The following is a 24,672-nucleotide window of genomic DNA, read 5'->3' as shown; positions in this document are numbered from 1 at the left end:
GACTTGTACAATGGAACTTTCCAATGCTGGTACCTTGAACTTTCCAATGTCTGTTTCACTTTCCAATAATCAAATGTTAAATCAGAAGACTTGCACCATTGACCAGTTCAGCTGGGCTCACATTTCCACCTTACTAACTTTCAGTAAATTATCATGACATGTCACCTACATGGAAACATTTAATCTTAAGATAGCTAGGTGGGACAACCACAAATCTCAGTCATTATTAGAGTCAGTGCTAGTAGGGGCAAAAAAAGTGAATTGCGAAGCAGAATGCATTCGTGATGTCCTTGCCCCACCCTTGAAAGCACCACATTGTGTCCTGCCCATTGACATGCATACAATCTGCAGTAATCATGAGATTGTCCAGGTGTCTTAATTATATTTGCTAGGTAAAATGTATGTTAACATGCAGTACATGAAGCTCCATCTCTTGTGAGAAACAATATGAAACAAGCGATTGAAGAATTGATTCATCAAAGTCATGTAGGATCGTGGAAACGTAGCAGAGTGAGAGTGTGGAGAGAAGGAAAAGGCTCAGATGGTTGTGCTTTATCAAAATAGTTTATTTAGAAGCCTTTTGTCACAAAAGCACAAACATACACTCCTGTGTCAACTAAAAATGTGGGACAAATAAAACAGTTTATCACAAGAGCTGGAGAAAAAAAGCAATTTGTCAATTTGTTCTCTTTAATCATATACTTGAGAGAAAAAAAAGGGTGCTTGTCATATGCTCACTATGATTGAAAACAGTATGTAAAATACGATAACACAATGCAGACCTAGAAGAGGAAAAGTAATTGGTTAAGATGTGACCACCATGAACAAGAGGTCCTTTGAGCGTGTTCAATGTTTCTGTCTGAATGAATACAGATGCTAAATGTTTGTACAGAGAACCAGTTGGGAGCCTAGAAGCGGTTTCCAGGATTTTTAGAATCGAACAGGGCAAGACCAACTCCAACCCCAAAATAACAACATAAAATGGAATAAAAATAAGACAAGAGAGATATGAGACAGTAAAAGGGGCAGACAGAGTGGATCAAAAGTATATAAATTCACCTTATCATTGAGACAATGTCAAGATTCTCCTTTCTCATTAAACAGACGAGAGAGCAACAATGACACCCTGCTACTAAATTTATTCAGTACTGTAAAATCATCAAGACAACCTCTCTCTGAGGGCAAACAAGCAAAAATGTTTTGGTGGCCATTTTGTTGAGGAACAATTACACAATAGCCTTTACATTTTGGGACAGAAACCTTTTAAAAATCTCCAAAGAACGCTAGGCGTCATGAATGGGATTGGTGATTTTATGTCCCTTGATGCTTGATGTTGCCTGCGTGACTTGGGCAGACAGGCGGGCGAGCAGGGTCAGGGTTATTTCCCAGGGATCTTGGCCCTCTTGCGGGCGATGGCGTCCTCCACAGCTTTAAGCTGTTTCAGCAGCTCCTCACGGCGGGACAGTGTGCTGCTAGGCTTGCCTGAGCCCGGGCCGCCTGGGGGCTGCTTGCCTGAGCCCGATGACAACCCCCCTGGACCTTTCCCAGACGACTTGGGCGGTGGGGACAAAGGACGTTTTCTAAAAAGGGAAATCACAAGATTGGGTTTAGAGCCACATGCCTATGACAACTTACAAGGGTTATCATGGGGATACATCTACCAGGGTAGAGACGATACCTGTAGATTTGGCTCACATTGTGTGAGTTTTCTACATGGTGTGGCACCATGGTCACATGCCCTGTGTATTATTGGTGTTTATAAACTGGGTGGTTTGAGCCCTGAATGCTGATTGGCCACTAGATTTCCAACTAAGGAAGTCTCTTTAGCTTTACAGCATTGTGTCAGGTTCACTGTTGCCCTCCTTACACACTTGAACATAAAACAAGTATCGATTTGTCAAATCAGACCATTTGTATGACAAAATATAAATTCTTACTGCTCTAATTACGTGGGTAAACAGTTTATAATAGCAATAAGGCACCTCTGGGGTTTGTGGCTTATGGTCAATATACCACGGCTAAGGGCTGTGTCCAGGCACGCTGCGTCATGCATAAGAATATCCCTTAGCCGTGGTATATTTGCCATATACCACACCCCCTCGGGCCTTATTGCTTAAATATCATATACTTCTGGGATTCCACTTTCGTGACTTGTTCTACATTCAAAACAAAGGCATGTGGTTGCTCTTACATCTTAAAATCACATCACTACTGCAGTGGAGAAGGGCAGCACCAACAAAGAGGTGGCAGGTTGGGGTCGTGTGTGTGATCTGGGGTGAGAAGCAGTACAGAGGGCACCTACCTTTCTCCCAGTGGGGGCATGGGACGAGGGCCCTGGCCTCTGGGCCGGTCCATTCTAGGAGAGAGTGGGGGCCGTCCAGGCATCCTCCTGTCACCACGACCTGCAGGACATTGAGGGGAAGTTGATTACCAACAATACCACAGGGACGTGTGGACAGATCATAGAGAATGCAGCCTATTGTGAGGTTTCTCTGGTGTTGGATTTCCACATTTGGGTTAACTGAACCACATATTTGTGTGTGTATGTGTGTGTGCATGTTTGTGTGTGTGATTTCCTTGGGAAGAACACATTCATCCCTGACTTTTCTCGACAGTTTGAGGCCCTCACCTCTCTCAGGAGACATTGCTATCCTCTTGCTGAGTGGAGAGGTCGGCCTGTCCTTGTCTGAAGGCATGTATCGCTTCCTGTTACCCCGCTCTGCCTGCTGCTACAGAGTGAGAGAGAGCCGTGGTTCGTCAGACATTCAACAAATGCAAAATGGAGTAGATTAAATTGAGATCAAATCACATCTTCAATGGTGGTATTCAAATAATGTTTGTATATCAGTTAACCGAGAGTAAATGTTAGAGAAAACAAAAGTATTGTATACAGAGGCTTGATAATAATATATCTACTTATTCAGTCTCACTGATAACATCACAAGAGTATGAGGAAGTCAGACACTGACTGTCCTTCCCCAAAGTCAAAACCCCGTAATGACATCAGTGTCACAGGGTGTAATATTAGTGTAACTCGTATCTACATATTCTTCAGAGAACTTCAAAGACTCATCACTTGTAGTCTACCTGGGTTGGGGTAAGAGAAGTTGACTTCCAACAGTAATCCAGTACTAGTCACCTTGTTGAGGAGCGTGAGTTTGATGTCTTTGTGCTGGCCGTAACCTCCAGGGGGACCCATGGGCGGTCCGTGCGGCGGGTGCATGGGGTGGCCACCAGGACCATGGCCCCTGCTGCCAGGCCCAGACCTGGGCATGGGACCGTGAGTGTTTCTGGGAGGGAGGCCTGAGGGATCCATCTTCCTCCGGTCCTCCCTGGGGGGATGGGGCTCATCTTTCTTAGTGGGCTTCCCTGTGTGGAGAGCACTACGTATATCACCAACAACCACTAAATGCTGTGATTCTGTTATAGCTGTGTCACACCAACCTAAACACAATACAGAGTGAGTCAAGAGTCTATAACAAAAGCCTGACCACTACCTTTGTCCTTGTTGGGGCCCCTGTCCCGTGGTGGGCCCTTCTCCTTGCGGGCATGGGGGTGTCCTGGGGTTGGGGAGCGGGAGCTGGCTGACGACACAGGGCTGGCCAGGTCGGCGTACATGTCATCTGAGTCAGCGCTCCTCACAGAGCTGCTGCTGGAGGCCGAGGACACGCTAGACACACTGCTCACACTCAGAGACCTGCACAGAGACCACACAGAACACAGGGAAAGAGACTCAGTGCTGCTCCACAAAAACACATTGTTTACACGTAGTTTAACTCATACATCACAGTAAAAATATATATATTATAGAATGAGAAAAAAGTTATGATTACAACACACACGTAAAGAGAGTAACAAATTAGTGAATGGTGGGGCAACATGGCAAAGATATCAAACAAATGAATTACAGTTAAGATGAATGAAGAAAAGCAGGTGTACAGGGAAAAGAAAAGGCTGATAAAATTGACGTAGTACCTGGATTTTCTACAAAGTTGACCAGTGGATACATAGCAAGAAGAGAGAAAGGATTCAATACATGTCCGTTTCAAAGTGCTTTACTAAACACCATTATTGCCAGCTTTTAAAGCAGTCATATCTGGCTTTCTATATGTAGTTTGTTCAGTGTGGTTTGAAAAGAAACCAAGTAACAATCATATCCACATCTTGTCGATTTGGAGGATTACCAATATCCTAATAATTAAGCTGTGGGCGGATAAGACTACCTGCTCAAAGGAATACCCGTTCAGCATCACTTCCTCAGACGTTACGTTGTAGTTTATTCTGTATTTGTGTGTAAATCAGTGCAATGCTCATTTATCCTGAGGTGTAAAGTACTTAAGTAAAAATATTTGAAAGTATCTGTACTTGACTATTTAAATTTGACAACTTTTACATTACTACATTCCTAAAGCAAATTTTATTTTGACATTTTCCCCTGACATCCAAAAGTACTCGTTATATTTTGAATGATTAGCAAAGACAGGAAAATGGTCTAATTCACACACTTGCTTCGTTTGTAAATCATGATTGAGTGTTGGTGTGCCACTGGCTATCCGTGGTTTGCTTAATATAAAAATGTTTTACCTTTATTTAACTAGGCAAGTCAGTTAAGAACAAATTCTTATTTACAATGACGGCCTACCAGGGAACAGTGGGTTAACTGCCTTGTTCTGTGGCAGAACAACAGATGTTTACCTTGTCAGCTCAGGGATTCGATCCAGCAACCTGGCCCAACGCTCTAACCACTAGGCTACCTGCCACCCCATTCCCAATAAGGAATTTGAGTATATTTTAGCAATTACTTTTAGACTTTTACGCAAGTAGTATTTTAGTGGGTGACTTTCACTTTTACTTCTATTAAGGTATCTTTACTTTTACTCAAGTATGACAATTGGGTACTTTTCCACCACTGCATTTACCCAGCAGTGGAAGTGGGATCTGTTTTTTCTACCTGGACTTCTTGGATCCGGAAGGTGAGATGGATGCAGAGGAGGAACGAGATCTTGAGCGAGAGCTGGAGCCAGAGTAACTACTGCCACTCACACTGCCACTGACCGTCTGCCTGGAGCAGGGGAATAGAAAAACAGGAGAGGGGGGAAAAAGGTATATATTTGAGTTAATGAAAAGATCAGCATACTTTTAATAGCAGATTGTACATCACTGTAACAACGCATCAGTTCCATTGCATACTTGGCAAGGGTTTATAGGTCATATTCATATAATAGAAAAGAAACTATTGTCCCTGCAGAGGAGGAATGGAGTGTGGTATCACATATGACGGAAGATTTTAGTCAGAGCAGGAGTGTTGTTGTAGAATGACTGTGAGAAGGCCACTTTTGGTGACTTTTTAAAAGGACATTCTACTCCAAAATGCATGAACATTTAATTATGTTGCCACCAACTGAAATATAACTGATGGTCACCTCTGCACCGTAGGGAGATTATGAGGAGCAAGCGGTGGCTGTGTGCTCGTGGCGCTCAGTCGCGCCACTGCTCTCTCTGTTTACTTATATACATTGTAACTTATCTTAAAGGGATAATGTGAGATTTTTGCATAGCTCTGCGTGCAGTTCGAAGTTAGTGTTAGCGCAATGACTTGAGTCTAGCATAGCTAGCTATTCCCATAGACCTCCAGTCAGTGCGCTAGTTAGAAACAGCGCTGACGCTCGTTAGCAACCTCCTAACTGCACACAGAGAAAAATGGTGTCCATGAGTTCATGACTTAATTGGCAAAATCTCACCATATCCCTTTAAAAGCGCATCCCGGCAGATTTTTTTTTTTTTTTAAATATAGGAGAATCACTAACAAACTGACTGACATAAACTGAAGTTCACCCGAGAGGGAAACCCAAGAGGAAATGCCTACAACAGCATCATGTCTTCAAGTCCTACTCATCTTATCAAGCTAACCTACTCATCTTATCAAGCTAACCTACTCATCTAATCAAGCTAACCTACTCATCTAATCAAGCTGTCCTACTCATTAGAGGTCGACCGATTATGATTTTTCAACGCCGATACCGATACCGATTATTGGAGGACCAAAAAAAGCAGATACCGATTAATCGGCCGATTTTTTAACCCTCCCGTTGTCCTCATATTCTGTATACACCCCGTGTGCTCCGGGTCAAACTGACCCGCCTTGACTAAACCCCCAATGAGCACATGTGTGACAGTATGCATGTGCACAGCCTTTGCAGATATATTTCTTACACCTGCAGCACACAGTATGTGTTTTAGAGTCCTTCTTTGGTGGGCAGATCTGACAGCTCTTACTTGCCCCAGTTGGGGCAGTGGCTGGGGCAGTGTCTAGTGGCTCCTCAGGTTGATCATAAGATCTGGCCCTCTGAACAGCTTTCACAACTGCTGCAGATGCGTCTGTGCGGGGGAGATGCTCCCTTCTTTCGATGAATGGAGTTACAAGTGCCTTTCCCAGCTGCTCCAGGAACACCCTCTTCTTGTTGCGCTTACGAGGCATCCAGCTAGGGTTGATCTCTCCATATCACAAAGGCATTGTAGGAGGAAACATCAATGATTTTGTGGAAGATGACCAGGGGCCAGCGGGCAGTCATCCTTCTGCAGCTGTATGTTCCAATCACCTTATCTAGGTGGTCCACACCTCCTTTGTTGCAGTTGTAGTCTAGGATCATGGCTGGCTTCCTGTCCTGGCGATGGCTAATTTCAGCCTCTGTGTGCAGTGTGCTCAGAAGTAACATATTCTTGTTTTTCTTTGGGAGGTAGAAAACTAGTGGTGGTGGGTGTGAAGGCAAACCTTGATGAGAAGACCTCTTTGTCCTTTGACGCAATCAGTGCAGGTGGGAGCTCAGGCTTGCTCTTTCGAACTGTGCCAACCATGGTGACGTTCCTCTTCAGGAGCTGCCGCCCGAGTTCATAAGAGGTGAAGAAATTGTCACGTGACATTGTGACCCCTCAGTCCCTCTGTCACATCAAGCACAACCCACATCCCCTGGTTCTTCTCTGGGCCTCCACTGGTCGGCTTCCCGGTGTAGACTTGCATCTTCCAAGCGTAGCTGGATTTGGCGTCGCAGGCCACCCATGACTTGATGCCATATTTTGCTGGCTTGCCGGAAAGGACAACGTCCTTTGGCAAGAAGAGATTAGCATCGTGGGTAATTATTAGTATCGGTGTCACACAGAAACCACCCAAGCCACTGCCTGTTCACCCCGCTATCATCCAGAAGGCGAGGTCAGTACAGGTGCATCAAAGCAGGGACCGAGAGACTGAAAAACAGCTTCTATCTCAAGGCCATCAGACTGTTAAACAGCCACCACTAACATTTAGTGGCCGCTGCCAACATACTGACTCAACTCCAGCCACTTTAATAATGGGAATTGATGGAAATTATGTAAAAATGTACCACTAGCCACTTTAAACAATGCCACTTAATATAATGTTTACATACCCTACATTACTCATCTCATATGTATATGTATATACTGTACTCTATATCATCTACTGCATCTTTCCATCTTTATGTAATACATGTATCACTAGCCACTTTAAACTATGCCACTTTATGTTTACATACCCTACATTACTCATCTCATATGTATATACTGTACTCTATACCATCTACTGCATCTTGCCTATGCCGTTCTGTACCATCACTCATTGATATATCTTTATGTACATATTCTTTATCCCTTTACACTTGTGTGTATAAGGTAGTAGTTGTGGAATTGTTAGGTTAGATTACTTGTTGGTTATTACTGCATTGTCGGAACTAGAAGCACAAGCATTTCGCTACACTCGCATTAACATCTGCTAACCATGTGTATGTGACAAATAACATTTGATTTGATTTGATTTGACACAGAAACAGTCACGGATGTATTATATATATATCATTTGATATTTATTTATAAAGCCCTTCTTACATCAGCTGATATCTCAAAGTGATGTACAGAAACCCAGCCTAAAACCCCAAACAGCAATACAGGTGTAGAAGCAAGGTAGCTAGGAAAACTCCCTAGAAAGGACAGAACCTAGGAAGAAACCTAGATATACCTAGATAACCTATATACACTACCTCTGAATGGAACCAGTTGCTCATCCACTGTCACGTCAGGCCCTGGGTTGTAGAGGACTTTGTCTGTCGCATGTCTTTCGCACGTCTTGCAGGTCTTGACTCACGGTCATCAAATCGTAGCAGTCTTGAGTAAATGTGAAAGCGTTTGAGTGGCATGGTGGCACGGAAAATCGCCCCTCCACTCTCTGCATCCCATAGACTAGCTGCAGCCTCACCTCGGGACCTGTATACACCTGCTAAGATTAGCAGCCCTATGGAGGCATGCAGGCAGTCTCATCCATCCCTTTCCAGCTGTCTACATATTTTCGAAACCCCTCCAGATTTGTCATGTCCAGGATGATTTTTTCTATTGCTTGTGTGATGAACAGGTAGAATGTCGAGGCCATGTCATGGGCATGGGAAACGGCATACGTTGTGGGTCCCGGGGTCATCTCCAGGCCCTTATGCTCTGCCACCCTGCCCTGGTTGTGATATGCTACTGAGTACCATTTGATTTTGCCATTTTTTGACAGGAAAGTCTCTCTTAGCTTGAGGGAGTTCTTCCTCTTCTTCTTCTGATGCATCCTGCTCTGGGTTGTATTCCTCCCCATCTTCATCTTCTGACACATCCTCCACTTCCTCTTCAGAATCAGAGAAGTCTTGCTGGACATTTAAATAAATCTGTTCTAGAACCTGTTCAGCAGTGAAACGCACTGTCATGGCTTCAGCACCTTGGACAAGACCACATGTCCGGACATGTACGGACATGTACCCATGACAATATTAGTATCTGTTGTTTCCTACAGCTTACACGGATACATGAATAAAGGCAACATTTCACTTTTGTACTACTGTGCTCAGTCTAGGACAAGTCATCAAATGTCAAGTTGAATAATATCCTAGAGGGGATTGTTTTCACTGCTCCACATGTCTGGACATGTACGAACATGTACCCATTCACTTTTGTACTACTGGGGTCAGTCTAGAACAAGTCATCAAATTTCAAGTTGCATAATATCATGGAGGTGATTGTTTTCACTGCTGTAGTGTCGGGTCAAAATGACCCGAGGACAGCGGGAGGGTCAACACTGTGTGGGGTCAAAATGACCCGAGGACAACACAGTGTCGGGTTGGGTCAAAATGATCCGAGGACAGCGGGAGAGTTAATCAACATAGTGCCGGGTCACAGTGTCGGGTCAAAATGACCCAAGGACAGCGGGAGGGTCAACACTGTGTGGGGTCAAAATGACCAGAGGACAGCAGGAGGGTTAAATGTATTTGTAATAATGACAATTACAACAATACTGAATGAACACTTATTTTAACTTAATATAATACATCAATAAAATCAATTTAGCCTCAAATAAATAATGAAACATGTTCAATTTGGTTTAAATAATGCAAAAACAAAGTGTTGGAGAAGAAAGTAAAAGTGTGCCATGTAAGAAAGCTAACGTTTAAGTTCCTTGCTCAGAACATGAAAACATATGAAAGCTGGTGGTTCCTTTCAACATGAGTCAATATTCCCAGGTAAGCAGTTTTAGGTTGTAGTTATTATAGGACTATTTCTCTCTATACCATTTGTATTTCATATACCTTTGACTATTGGATGTTCTTATAGGCACTTTAGTATTGCCAGGTTAACAGTATAGCTTCCGTCTCTCTCCTCGCTCCTCCCTGGGCTCGAACAAGGAACACAACGACAACAGCCACCCTTGAAGCAGCGTTACCCATGCAGAGCAAGGGAAACAACCACTCCAAGTCTCAGAGCGAGTGACGTTTGAAACGCTATTAGCGTGCACCTCGCTAACTAGCTAGCCATTTCACATCGGTTACACCAGCCTAATCTCGGGAGTTGATAGGCTTGAAGTCATAAACAGCAGAGCTGCTGGCAAAACGCACAAAAGTGCTGTTTGAATGAATGCTTATGAGCCTGCTGGTGCCCACCATCGCTCAGTCAGACTGCTCTATCAAATCATAGACTTAGTTATAACATAATAACACAGAAATACGAGCCTTAGGTCATTAATATGGTCAAATCCGAAAACTATCATCTCGAAAACAAAACATTTATACATAAAATACGGAACCGTTCCGTATTTTATCTAACGGGTGGCATCCATCAGTCTAAATATTCCTGTTACATTGCACAACCTTCAATGTTATGTCATAATTACGTAAAATCCTGGCAAATTAGTTCGCAATGAGCCAGGCGGCCCAAACTGTTGCATATAGCCTGACTCTGCGTGCAATGAACGCAAGAGAAGTGACACAATTTCACCTATATTGCCTGCTAACCTGGATTTCTTTTAGCTAAATATGCAGGTGTAAAAATATATACTTCTGTGTATTGATTTTAAGAAAGGCATTGATGTTTATGGTTAGGTACACGTTGGAGCAACGAGTCCTTTTTCGCAAATGCGCACTGCATCGATTATATGCAACGCAGGACACACTAGATAAACTAGTAATATCATCAACCATGTGTAGTTATAACTAGTGATTATGATTGATTAAGTTTAATGCTACCTAGCAACTTACCTTGGCTTCTTACTGCATTCGCGTAACAGGCAGGCCCCTAGTGAGGCAGGTGGTTAGAGCGTTGGACTAGTTAACCGTAAGGTTGCAAGATTGAATCCCTGAGCTGACAAGGTAAAAATCTGTCGTTCTGCCCCTGAACAAGGCAGTTAACTTCTTCGGGGTAGGGGGCAGCATTTTCACTTTTGGATAAATAGCAAGCCCAAATTCAACTGCCTGCTACTCCTCCCCAGACAATAAGATACGCATTTTATTAGTAGATTTGGATAGAACACACTCTGAAGTTTCTAAAACTGTTTGAATGATGTCTGTGAGTATTACAGAACTTATGTAGCAGGCAAAACCCCGAGGACAAACCATTCAGAATCTTTATTTTTTTGAGGTCACTGTCTTTTCAATGAGTTTTCATTGGGACACCAGATTTCTAAGGGCCTTGTTTGCAGTTCCTACCGCTTCCACTGGATGTCACCAGTCTTTGGAAATTGGTTGAGGTTATTCCTTTGTGTAATGAAGAAGTACGGCCATCGTAAATGAGGGTCACTTGAAGTAAATTGTTTGAGAGAGGCACATTACCAAAAAAGTTGCGTCAGTTTGTTTTCTTTTTGTATTGAACACAGATCATCCCGTCTTCAAATTGATCGATTATTAACCTGTTATGGCTGCAAGGGGCAGTATTGAGTAACCTGGAAAAATGTGCCCATTTCAAACGGCCTCGTACTCAATTCTTGCTCGTACAATATGCATATTATTATTACTATTGGATAGAAAACACTCTCTAGTTTCTAAAACCGTTTGAATTATTTCTCTAAGTGAAACAGAACTCCTTCTGCAGCCCACTTCCTATCCGGAAGTGAGATTTCTGAAAGCGAGGTCTCTGTTCAAGAGCTTGTCTATAAATGGGCATGTCGCTTAGGACTATACATACACGTCATACACCTTCCCCTGGGTGTCAAGAGGAAGTGAGAGCAGAAATGAGTTGATTATCTTGTTCTGAGATTGAATACATCATCTTGGAATGAAGGGTCCGCCATTTTTTTTTCTTCCGAAAGCGCGAAGTTGAACCTGGACTCGCCTTCTGGAAAGCCGTCGTTATGGGCGAATACCATCTCCGGCTTAGATTTTATTTGATACATGTCACAATATCATCCTAAAGTATGTTTTTTCAATATAGTTTTATTATATTATTGAAATTTATTCGGGACTTTAGGCGTGTTGCGTTGTATGACTTTGTTCACGAAGGAGAGGTTAGCGCCGCATGGCCAGTGTGCTTGCTAATTCAAGAGGGAAAGAGTTCGTTCTGGATCCAAACAAAGACGGTTCTGGACAGAGGACCCCTTGTACAACATTCTGATGGAAGATCAACAAAGGTAGGACCCAATTTGGGATGCTATTTCATATATCTGTCGAACTGTGCTATCGCTACCGATTACCTGGAATCAATGCTGTTGTGTGTTAGCTATTGCAGTAAGCTAATATAACGCTATATTGTGTTTTCGCTGTAAAACACTTTAAAAAATCGGAAATATTGGCTGTATTCACAAGATCTTTGTCTTTCATTTGCTAGACACCATATATTTTTCTGAAATGTTTTATGATGAGTAATTAGGTAGTTGACGTTGGTGTCTGTATTTACTCTGGCTACTCCCGTGTTATTTCTGACTGTAGCTGTGATGGTAGCAGTAATGTAAAACTGATTTATAGCTCAACTATGCACATTTTTCGAACATAGATTTATTGTGTAACATGTTATAGGACTGTCATCTGAGGAAGTTGTTTCTAGGTTAGTTTGGTTGGTTCTAGGTTAGTTAGGTTGGCTTTGTGCATGCTACCTGCATGCTACCTGTGCTGTGAAAAATGTCTGTCCTCTTTTGTATTTGGTGGTGAACTAACATAAATATACGTGGTGTTTTCGCTGTAAAACATTTTAAAAATCGGACATGTTGGCTGGATTCACAAGATGTTTATCTTTCAAATGCTGTATTGGACTTGTTAATGTGTGAAAGTTAAATATTTTAAAAATATACATTTTGAATTTCGCGCCCTGCACTTGAGCTGGATGTTGTCATAAGTGTACCGACGTCGGGCTTGCAGCCCAAACAGGTTAACGTTTAAAAATACCCAACGTTGTATTACAAAAGTAGTTTGAAATGTTTTGGTAAAGTTTACATGTAACTTTTGATATATTTTGTAGTGACGTTGCGCAAGTTGGAAGCTGTGTTTTTCTGGATGAAACGCGCCAAATAAATCGACATTTTGGATATATATCGACGGAATTAATCGAACAAAAGGACCATTTGTGATGTTTATGGGACATATTGGAGTGCCAACAAAAGAATTTCGTCAAAGGCATGAATTATATTTTTATTTCTGCGTTTTGTGTCGTGCCTGCAGTGTTGAAATATGCTACTCTCTTTGTTTACTGTTGTGCTATCATCAGATAATAGCATCTTATGCTTTCGCCGAAAAGCCTTTTTGAAATCTGACATGTTGGCTGGATTCACAACGAGTGTAGCTTTAATTTGGTATCTTACATGTGTGATTTAATGAAAGTTTGATTTTTATATCATTTTATTTGAATATGGCGCTCTGTATTTTCCCTGGCTATTGGCCAGGTGGGACGATTGCGTCCCACCTACCCCAGAGAGGTTAACCCACCGTTCCTAGGCCGTCATTGAAAATAAGAATGTGTTCATTGAGAACTTGTGGTCAATCCTCAAGAGGCAGGCGGACAAATAAAACCCCACAAATTCTGACAAACTCCAAGCATTGATTATGCAAGAATGGGCTGCCATCAGTCAGGATGTTGCCCAGAAGTTAATTGACAGCATGCCACGGCAGATTGCAGAGGTCTTGAAAAAGAAGGGTCAACACCGCAAATATTGACTCTTTGCATCAAGTTCATGTAATTGTCAATAAAAGCCTTTGACACTTATGAAATGCTTGTAATTACACTTCAGTATTCCATAGTAACATCTGACAAAAATATCTAAAGACACTGAAGCAGCAAACTTTGGAAATTAATATTTGTGTCATTCTCAAAACTTTTGGCCACTACTGTACATGGAGGTTGGTGATCAGTTCCAAAGCACTCTACGTAAATGAAATTAACATAAAAACACAAATATTTGTACTACTTTTCACATCCTTTCAATATTATAAACCACTAAAAGTGGAGATCAAAGAAAAGCATTCATACAGTAGCCTATTCAAAATGTATGCATGCATGGTATGAATTTAAGTAATAGATCATGTTCCACTAAATAGAAGGAGTCAAGCAAAAGTGGAAAAATGCCACCCCATTGACTATGAATCATTGCTGAACAAAATTACTAACATAAAAAGTGTGGTAAAGTCATTTTACATGGGAGGACAATGTGTCTTTAGAGCTGCAGGACCACTGGACAAAAAGTTTTACATGAGGTCATCCACAGGGAACACCACACCACACACATAGTGTGAGCCTAGTGTATTCTACCAAGGCAGGCAGAGAAACCACAGCCAGTGGCTCGCCCCCACGCTGTCCTTTCCTTCCCTTCTACAGCACAGCACCAGACCTAGGTTCTTTCCGATGAAGGCCCAGCCATAGTGTCACCTGACCCTGAGACAGAGGATAGCTCTTCCACCAACACACAGCAATGCTCACGGAAAAGGCCCCTCCTGATGCTAATCTAGCTACCATACAAAGTGTCTTTGTGAGCTGAGGGATACCGGTCATGCAAGTTCAATAAAAATAAAACACACCCACACAAATACGCCTGGTATTAGGCCTCCCTGTGAAATACAGCCTGAAAATAAGGTAAACAACTTGATTTGTAAAAGATCAAAATGAGACCCAGTGAAGTCTCTAGCTAGCGGAGTAGTATTGTACTAAACAAAAATATAAACGCAACATTCAACCATTTCAAAGACTTCACTGATTTACAGTTCATATAAGGAAATGATTCATTAGGCCCTAATCCATAGATTTCGCAACTGGGAATACAGATACCAGAAAACCAGTCAGTATCTGTTGTGACCACCATTTGCCTCATGCAGCGTGACACATCTCCTTCGCATAGAGTTGATTAGGCTGTTGATTGTGGCCTGTGGAATGTTGTTCCACTCTTCTTCAATGGCTGTGCTAAGTTTCTGGATATTGGCGGGAACTGGAACACGCTGTTGTACACGTCAATCCAGAGCACCCCAAACATGCTCAATGGGTGATATGTCTGGTGAGTATGCAGGCCAAGGAAGAATTGGGACATGTTCAGCTTCCAAGAATTGTGTACAGATCCTCAAGAAATGGGGCCGTGCATTATAATGCTGAAACATTAGGTGATGGCGGCAAATGAATGGCACTTTAGGAAACAGCAGAGGGAGCACCCCCCTATCCACATCGATGGGGCAGCAGTGGAGAAGGTGGAACATTTTAAGTTCCTCGGCGTACACATCACTGACAAACTGAAATGGTCCACCCACACAGACAGTGGTGAAGAAGGTGCAACAGGAGGCTGAAGAAATGTGGCTTGTCACCTAAAACCCTCAAACTTTTACAGATGCACAATTGAGAGCATCCTGTCGGGCTGTATCACCGCCTGGTACGGCAACTGCACCACCCATAACCACAGGGCTCTCCAGAGGGTGGTGCGGTCTGCACAACATCACTGGGGGAAAACTACCTGCCCTCCAAGACACCTACAGCACCCAATGTCACAGGCAGAAAATCAAGGACAACAACCACCCAAGCCACTACCTGTTCACCCCGCTATCATGCAGAAGGCGAGGTCAGTACAGGTGCATCAAAGCTGGGACCGAGAGACTGAAAAACACTTTCTATCTCAAGGCCATCAGACTGTTAAACAGCCATCACTAGCAGAGAGGCTGCTGCCTATATACACAGACTTGAAATCATTGGCCACTTTAATAATGTTCACATATCTTGCACTCATCTCATATGTATATACTGTATTCTATTCTAGTGTATCTTAGTCTATGCCGCTCTGACATTGCTTGTCCATATATTTATAGTTTCTTAATTCATTCCTTTACTTAGATTTGTGTGTATTGGGTATATGTTAAGAAATTGTTAGATATTACTTGTTAGACATTGCTGCACTGTCGGAACTAGAAGCACAAGCATTTCGCTACACCCGCAATAACATCTGCTAAACACGTGTATGTGACCAATAAAATTTGATTTGATGACAATGGGCCATTGGATCTCGTCCCGGGAACTCTGTGCTTTCAAATTGCCATCGATAAAATGTAATTGTGTTCATAGCTTATGGCTGCCCATACCATAACCCCACTGCCACCATGAGGCAATCTGTTCACAACGTTTACATCAGCGAAACGTTCACCCACACGACGCCATACGTCTGACGTACTGCCAAATTCTCAAAAACAACATTGGAGACAGCTTATGGAAGAGAAATGAAAATTATATTCTCTGGCAAAAGATCTGGTGGACATTCCTGCAGTCAGCATGCCAACTGCACGCTCCCTCAAAACTTGAGACATCTGTGGCATTGTGATGCATGACAAAACTGCACATATAAACGCACCATGTAAAGTGTTTGTCCCATGTTTCATAAGCTGAAATAAAAGATCCCCGAAAATGTCCATACGCAACAAAAAGCAAATTTCTCTCAAATTGTATGCACAAATTGCTGGACTATTAAGCGCACCTGAATATAAGCCGTACCCACAGAATTTTTTACAAATATGTATTTTGTACATAAATAAACCGCACGTCTATAAGCCGCAAGTGCCTACCGGTACATTGAAACAAATGAACTTTACACAGCCTTTAAACGAAACACGGCTTGTAACAAAAATAAAAAATAAATAGCAGTAAACAGTAGCCTACCAAGAAAGTCAAACTTCATTGCGGTGGCGATTGTTATGGCTTTCAGTCGGATCTGCACAGTTCCAACGTCTTATCATCGACTCATTAAGGCCAAGCTCCTGTGCAGCAGCTCTATTTCCTTTTCCAACAGCCAGATCGATCGCCTTCAACTTGAAAGCTGCATCATATGCATTTCTCCGTGTCTTTGCCATGATGAGGGTGACAAAATGACTACCGTAATCAGAATGATGGCAAGTTTGAGCGCGCTCGATTTACGTCACATTATGTGACGGTGGTCAGTTTTTTGGCGGCATGAATCTTGTGAAAAAAAAATAATTAAAAAAATTAGCCGCGTCATTGTATAAACCGCGAGGTTCATAGCGTGGGAAAAAAGTAGCGGCTTATAGTCCGGAAATTACGGTATATCCCTGGTAGAGAGCATTTCTCCTTTGACAAAATAATCCATCCACCTGACAGGTGTGGCATATCAAGAAGCTGATAAAACAGCATGATCATTACACAGGTGCACCGTGTGCCGGGGACAATAAAAGTCCACTCTTAAATGTGCAGTTGTCACAAAACACAATTCCACAATTTTGTTAACTGCAGGAATGTCCACCAGAGCTGTTGCCAGATAATTTAATGTTGATTTCTCTACCATAAGCCACCTCCAACGTTGTTTTGGAGAATTTGTTATTACATTCAACCGGCCTCAACCGCATACCACGTGTAACCACGCCAGCCCGGGACCTCCAAATCCGGCTTCTTCACATGCAGGATCTTCAGAGACCAGACACCCGGACAGCTGATGAAACTGAGGAGTATTTCTGTATGTAATAAAGCCCTTTTGTGGGGAAAAACTCATTCTGATTGGCTGGGCCTGACTGCCAAGTGGGTAGGCCTATGTTCTTACTGTGGAATGAAGTGTTGAGCTTTCACCAGGCATAATGGGACCCATCTCATCCAAAAAGTTCAATCAAGTTTGACAAAAAGCACCTGGAAGAACATCAAGACTCTTGGAAGAATGTTCTATGGACAGATGAGTCATAAGTATAACCTTTTGGATGACATGGGTCTCATTATGCCTGGAGAAAACCAAACACCACATTCCACAGTAAGAACCTTACACCAACGGTCAAGCATGGTGGTGGTAGTGTGATGGTTTGGGGATGCTTTGCTGCCTCAGGACCTGGACGACTTGCCTTAATAGAAGGAACCATGAATTCTGCCTGTATCAGAAAATTCTACAGGAGAATGTCAGGCCACCCATCTGTAAGCTGAAGCCGAAGCGCAGCTGGGTCATGTAGCAAGACAATGATCCAAAACACACAATCAAGTCTACATGAAAATGGCTAAAAAGTATACACATTTGAAACTTTGCCGTGGCCTAGTCAAAGTCCAGACCTAATCCCAATTGAGATGTGGCAGGACTTGACACAAGCAGTTCATACTTGAAAACCCACAAATGTCACTGAGTTAAAACAGTTCTGCATGGAAGAGTGGGCCAAAATTCCTCCACAGCGATGTGAGAGACTGATCAACAACTACAGGAAGTGTTTGGTTGGAGTCATTGCAGCCAAAGGTGGCACAACCAGTTATTGAGTGTAAGGGGGGGCAATTACTTTTTCACACAGGGGCATTGGGTGTTGCATACCTTTGTTTACGAAATAAATTAAAGAAGTATTTAACTGTTGTGTTATTTGTTCACTCAAGTCCCGTTTATCTAATATTAGGTTATGGTTGAAGATCTTTTAACATTCAGTATCAAAAATATACAAAAGTAGAGAAAATTAGAAAGGGGGTAAATACTTTTTCACAGCAATGTACATGAACTAACAGCTTAGGGGCATTAATGTAATTTTTTAATTAATTTTATAGCCTAGACTGAAAATACCATTATTACGATATTTTTTTCACTGGCCAAAGCGAGCCACTGACATGAATGATTGACAGGCCCGGAGGGTGTCCAAAACATCCCTAGGCAAGCGGGCAGCCCTGTATGTCGAGCCCTGTTACACCTTCGTATATCATTGGATAACCTTGAGATTTCAGGTTGGCTGTGTTGAATGTGACAAAGAAACTTGTGATAGACAAATGGCCATCTCTGACCAAATGTGTACTTCTTTCCTACCTCCTGGGTGGGTTGTGCTGCTGCCGCTCCTTCCGTCGGCCCTCCCGCAGGTTGAGGGGTTTGCCCGCCTCCCGAGGTGACATGGGTCGGCCCCCCTCCCGAGGAGGCACGGGTCGGCCCCCCTCCCGAGGCGGCACGGGTCGGCCTCCATCCCGAGGCGGCACGGGTCGGCCTCCCTCCCGAGGAGGCACGGGTCGGCCCCCCTCCCGAGGAGGCACGGGTCGGCCCCCCTCCCGAGGAGGCACGGGTCGGCCCCCCTCCCGAGGAGGCAGGGCTCGGCCCCCCTCCCGAGGCGGCAGGGCTCGGCCCCCCTCCCGAGGCGGCAGGGCTCGGCCCCCCTCCCGAGGCGGCAGGGCTCGGCCCCCCTCCCGAGGCGGCATGGCTCGGCCCCCCTCCCGAGGCGGCATGGCTCGGCCCCCTTCCCGAGGCTGCATGGGTCGGCCCCTCTCCCGAGGCTGCATGGGTCGGCCCCCCTGACCATCCCGAGGCGGCATGGGTCGGCCCCCCTGACCCTCCCGAGGTGGCATGGGTCGGCCCCCCTCACCCTCCCGAGGTGGCATGGGTCGGCCCCCCTCCCGAGGCGGCATGGGTCGGCCCCCCTCCCGAGGCGGCATGGGTCGGCCCCCCTCCCGAGGCGGCATGGGTCGGCCCCCCTCCCGAGGCGGCATGGGTCGGCCCCCCTGACCCTCCCGAGGTGGCATGGGTCGGCCCCCCTGACCCTCCCGAGGCGGCATGGGTCGGCCCCCTTGACCCTCCCGAGTCGGCATGGATCGGCCCCCCTGACCCTCCCGAGGGGGCACGGGTCGGCCCCCCTGACCCTCCCGAGGAGGCATGGGTCGGCCCCCCTCCCGAGGGGGCATGGGTCGGCCCCCCTCCTGAGGTGGCATGGGTCGGCCCCCCTCCTGAGGTGGCATGGGTCGGCCCCCCTCCTGAGGTGGCATGGGTCGGCCCACCTCACGGGGCTCGCGGGAGTTGCCAGGCTTAGCCCCCTCTAGGGTGGGTTTGGGGGGTTTCCCAGGCTGGCCTGGCAGTGGTGGGCTTGGAGCCTTCTTGGGGGGAGCCTTCTCCCTACCAGGAGGGGAAGGTGCACCAGGTTTCGACGGGATGCTTAAGGATGATAAGGCATTGGTTTGTTGTTTGGCATGCAGCATTCACACACGTCACATCCATGAGGGAAAAACACATGCTTTGTTCAAGAGACAGTGATTCAACAGACTAATACTAGAGGCATGCTAGCTACATGTCTAAGATGAACAATACAGCATGTGCATTACATGCAAACGACCCTATTATTATGTAAGACTTTGAAGTATTAATATTGACTCAGTATCTATATTGACTTGAGCCATGAAAGGAAAAGTACATATGATCTGTGTGAGTTGTGTATGGAAGTGCACAGCACAACTGATGAATATACAGTATGTCTATGGACGGATGAGCATAGCTTTACCCTTTGGGCCCTAGGGCCAGTGGGGCCGCTGCTTTATTCTTGGCATTTCTCTGTGCTGAAGGGGTCGGAGAGGGAGACGAGGAGAACGATCTGGACCTGCAGTGAGACAAACAGGAGGCCACGTTTAATACAACCCTAAGTCATCTCCGATCCATGATACATATCAGCTCTCTTATGGGAGACCTGAGATTACAGGTTACCATGCTCTCAGTGAATGGGTGTCCTATTCAACACACAGTGTTGTGGGGGTGGACAGACAGGCAGTGTGTGTGTTATGGACCTGGAGCGGCTGCCGCTGAAGGAGCTGTGCTGGGAGGAGTGGCTGGAGTATGAGCTGAAAGACGAGGTGCGAGAGCGAGACCGAGATGAACCGGAGCCTGTGTAGGAGGAAGAGCGGGACGAAGACCTGCAAAACAGAACCCACAGTTAACCTCACTCTAACACACGCACAGAAACCCATAGTACTCAAGTAGATATAACTTACTGAAGAATAAAAACATTGTTTTAAAGTGTTGATTTAAGGTGTTACCAGAGTACCAGACTAGAGGTAAGGCTGAATTGAAAGCTACCTAGAGGAGTTGGACAGTGAGACAGAGGATCCAGAGGGCCGGTGATGCCGGCGGCCCCGCGGTGGTGACCCGGACATGCCCGGACGTATCCTGGGGGATTTAGACCGGCGCCAGGGGTCCTTCCACTCATCTGGCCGCTTGGACATGGATATCAGCTCCGTTTTGAGAGGCGGCTCCATCATCGGCCGACTGGGAAGAGGGGTTGAGAGAGGCAATCAAATCAATCACACGTTTAGCAATAAAGCATCACAAATGAATGAGACAGAAATACAAAATAAAAAAGGTTCCATACAATGTTTACATTCCTCAGTTTATGTTCATTACATAGTATGGCAAGACATCCCTTCAGTTATTCCCAGGTAAGAGAAACAAAGACACTGAAATCACAACATGATATGTTGCAACATTCCTGGAGGAGATGAGCGCAGAACAAGCTGTCACAGACCTTATCTGATGACCCCCCAAAAAATTATTCACACATTCAAAACATTCTGCACAAAAGACTGTTCCTGTGATGGCAAAAGAATGTTCAGTGACGGCACCAGTCCAGTCACTGACTGATTGGAGGTTAAAGGGATGCGATGTTTCACTGTCCTCTCTGTAGAGTCTGTAGAGTAAGGTATGGATCAGAGCTGTTTCAACACTGGGAATCTTTCCCATTTACTCAGCCAAATATTTGGACAGATGCTCGAACAGAAAGTCTCAACAAACCCAGAGCCAAATCTGATGCTGCAGTGTAAACACACAGCCTAGACTACATCATATGCTGATGCCATGTTATGCACTCATCTAGGCCATCAATCACAGTTCCAGTACTTGTATGGCTGGGTATAACCTAAATGTAGGCCTAACCTCTTTTGAATAGAAAGCCAACAGTTCTTTGTTGCTTCTTGTGTGTGGTGAAGATTCCGGTATTGGAGTTTCCCAACCTGAACATTCGCGCTTTCATACAAAGCTAGTAAATAAGGTTTGTTAACCAGAATGTTTGAAAATAGGTGTGGGGAGCCTCTCGAGTGGTGCAGTGGTCTAAGGCCCTGCATCGCAGTGCTAGCTGTGCCACTAGAGATCCTGGTTCGAGTCCAGGCTCTGTCGCAGCCAGCCTCGACCGGGAGACCCATGGGGCGGTACACAATTGGCCCAGCATCATCCGGGTTAGGGGAGAGTTTGGCCGGCCGGGATGTCCGTGTCCCATCGCGCTCTAGCGACTCCTGTGGCGGGCTGGGCGCATGCACGCTGACATGGTTGCCAGGTGTACAGTGTTCCTCCGACACATTGGTGCGGCTGGCTTCCGGGTTAAGCGGGCATTGTGTCAAGAAGCAGTGCGGCTTGGCTGGGTCGTGTTTTGCAGGTCGCACAATTCTCAACCTTTATTTTATTTTGTGCATGGTTCAACATTAACATTTGTCAGTCACTGGCTCGACAGGGCCAGTAACTTTACAGCGCATTTTTGCATTCCAGTTCAACATTTACTGTTCATTCGGGAACATATTCAGACCCCTTGACTTTTACCAGTTTGTTACATTATAGAATTATTCTAAAATTGATTAAAAACAAATCCTCAATCTACAACACAATAATGACAAAGCGAAAACAGGCTTTTATAATGACAAAGCGAAAACAGGTTTCATCTTTGAGATGTTTCTACAACTTGATTGGAGTCCACCTGTGGTAAATTCAATTAATTGGACATGATTTGGAAAGGCACAGAAGGACAACCATCTCTGCAGCACTCCACCAATCAAGCCTTTATGGTAGAGTGGCCAGACGGAAACCATTCCTCAGTAAAAAGCACATGACAGTCCGCTTGAAGTTTGCCAAAAGGCACCTAAAGGACTCTGACCATGAGAAACAAGATTCTCTGGTCTGATGAAACTAAGATCAAACTCTTTGGCCTGAATGCCAAGCGTCACGTCTGGAGAAAACCTGGCACCATCCCTACGGTGAAGCATAGTGGTGGCAGCATCATGCTGTGGGGATGTTTTCAGCGGCAGGGACTGGGAGACTAGTCCGGATCAAGGGAAAGATGAACGGAGCAAAGTACAGAGAGATCCTTGATGAAAACCTGCTCCAGAGTGCTCAGGACCTCAGACTGAGGGCGAAGGTTCACCTTCCAACAGGACAACGACCCTAAGCACACAGCCTAGAGTGGCTTCGGGACAAGTCTCTGAGTGGCCCAGACAGAGCCTGGACATGAACCCGATCTAACGTTTTTGGAGAGACCTGAAAATAGCTGTGCAGCGACGCTGCCCATCCAAGCTTGAGAGGATCTGCAGAGAAGAATGGGAGAAACTCCCCAAATACAGGTGTGGCAAGTTTGTAGCGTCATACCCAAGAAGACTCGAGGCTGTAATCACTGCCAAAGGTGCTTCAACAAAGTACTGAGTAAGGGTCTGAATACTTATGAAAATGTAAAATTTATTTTGCAAACATTTCTAAAAAACAGTTTTTGTTTTGTCATTATGGGATATTATGTGTAGATTGCTGAGGAAAGTAAACTATTTAATCCATTTTAGAATAAGGATGTAATTTAACAAAATGTGGAAAAAATCAGTGTTTGAATACTTTCCGAATGCACTGTATACATACACAGTGAGTAAACAACAGTATATAAACAGAATATGAGGTGACCAGCATTTAATGACTATATATACAAGGGGCATTAGTCTCAATGTGCAGAGCTGAAAACCGGGCAGGTAGCTGGATAGTGATGGGCCTGGAGAAATGTAACCACTCTTGAAATTCATCAACAGAGCCATTCCGTGTTTTTGTTTACATTTACAATGTTTACTGACATTAGCGTAAATATAAGCAAATATTTAGGGTTCTGATGGGGTTTGAAAGTTTAACTAAGCTTATGAGGCATTTATAAGCCTAAATTATATTCTTCAACAATTAATGGGTATATATCCAAAAATGTATGTGGGAACTGCAGATTGGCCCTTTTAAGAAAAGGAAATTAGCTTGAAAATTGATTTTTTCCTCTCAGTCCCATGGCAAAAAGTGTAGAATTTAAGGAAATTAGCTTTAAAACACCAAAGTTGTGTCTGCAGCCAAGAGGGGGGCCTCTAAAATGTTTGGCCATTGGTCATGCCCACTTCCACACACACATTTGATTGGTCTTTTTTTAGGTTGGGATATTTCGAGAAAGCTTTTTCTAAATGTTTTGACATGATTTATAGGGCCGGGACGATACCCTTATCTGGATACTCGTTAGTGTTGTGGCAAAGAAACAAAACAGATTTAAATTTCTTTAGGAAAACAGCCCTAATGTTGGAAACAAACATCATTGTTGTCATCCAGAGTCCAGTTTATTTATTTTCCAAGCACACAATATTTTACATACAGCAGGATTTGAATGTTTTTTGTCATACTGGTATCGTCCCGGCCCTAATGATTTATACATATCGGCTGACGAAGACTGTACTTTTGAATCCCCCTCTGCTTGTTAAGTTGTATACAGTAGTGACCTGTCTGTATCCTCCTGACTGGTGTAAATATCCTTCTCTGCTAAAATCTGGGTAAAAGACTGAAAGGAATGTGAGTCTTATTCAGTACTTGCTTTTCTAAAGTCTTCCAACCTTGCAAACTAAGATACAGGTAACTGCTAAAATAATGGAAACATTTGAGTAAATTAGGTATACGAAGTATATTGAGAGCCGATGCTTCCACACATGGTTCCTAAGTTAATTAAGCAATTAACATCCCATCATGCTTAGGGACATGTAGAAAAATGCTGGGCAAGCCATTATTTTGGCTACGCCCCCATAGGATGACAATGCTCCCATCCACAGGGCATGAGTGGTCACTGAATAGTTTGATGAGCATGTATAAAATGTAAGCCATATGCCATGGCTGTCTCTGTCACCAGATCACAACCCAATTGAACACTTATTGAAGATTCTGGAGCGGCGCCTAAGACAGCGGTTTCCATCACCATCAACAAAACACCAAATTATGGAATTTCTCGTGGAAGAATGGTCTCGCATCCCTCCAATAGAGTTCCAGACACTTGGAGAATCTAAGCCAAGGTGCATTGAATTTGTTATGGCTCGTGGTTGCCCAACGCCCTATTAAGACACTATGTTTGTGTTTCCATTATTTTGTCAGTTTCAAATAAAATGTTATTG

At 44.3% G+C, this 24,672-nt stretch overlaps 1 protein-coding gene across 1 annotated transcript in view; it reads right to left on the bottom strand.

Annotated features, from left to right (window-relative positions):
- Nucleotides 1-548: 548 nt before the first annotated feature.
- The window catches only part of zc3h18 (zinc finger CCCH-type containing 18), a 39,148-nt gene continuing 15,024 nt past the window's right edge, over nt 549-24,672 (bottom strand). The window contains exons 10-20 of the mRNA XM_039017424.1: nt 20,546-20,734; nt 20,257-20,382; nt 19,977-20,072; nt 19,480-19,633; nt 18,527-18,621; nt 4,952-5,062; nt 3,498-3,697; nt 3,140-3,369; nt 2,630-2,729; nt 2,303-2,402; nt 549-1,580 (exon numbers count right to left, since the gene is read on the bottom strand). Of these exons, the coding sequence (XP_038873352.1) occupies nt 1,379-1,580; nt 2,303-2,402; nt 2,630-2,729; nt 3,140-3,369; nt 3,498-3,697; nt 4,952-5,062; nt 18,527-18,621; nt 19,480-19,633; nt 19,977-20,072; nt 20,257-20,382; nt 20,546-20,734 (1,603 nt within the window). The 3' untranslated portion in view covers nt 549-1,378. The remainder of the gene's footprint in view (nt 1,581-2,302; nt 2,403-2,629; nt 2,730-3,139; nt 3,370-3,497; nt 3,698-4,951; nt 5,063-18,526; nt 18,622-19,479; nt 19,634-19,976; nt 20,073-20,256; nt 20,383-20,545; nt 20,735-24,672) is intronic.

This window comes from Salvelinus namaycush, chromosome 21, assembly GCF_016432855.1.
Source record: "Salvelinus namaycush isolate Seneca chromosome 21, SaNama_1.0, whole genome shotgun sequence".
Taxonomy (NCBI): domain Eukaryota; kingdom Metazoa; phylum Chordata; class Actinopteri; order Salmoniformes; family Salmonidae; genus Salvelinus; species Salvelinus namaycush.
The sequence above is the reverse complement of the archived record's forward strand: the minus strand, read 5'-3'. Positions and strand labels throughout refer to the sequence as shown.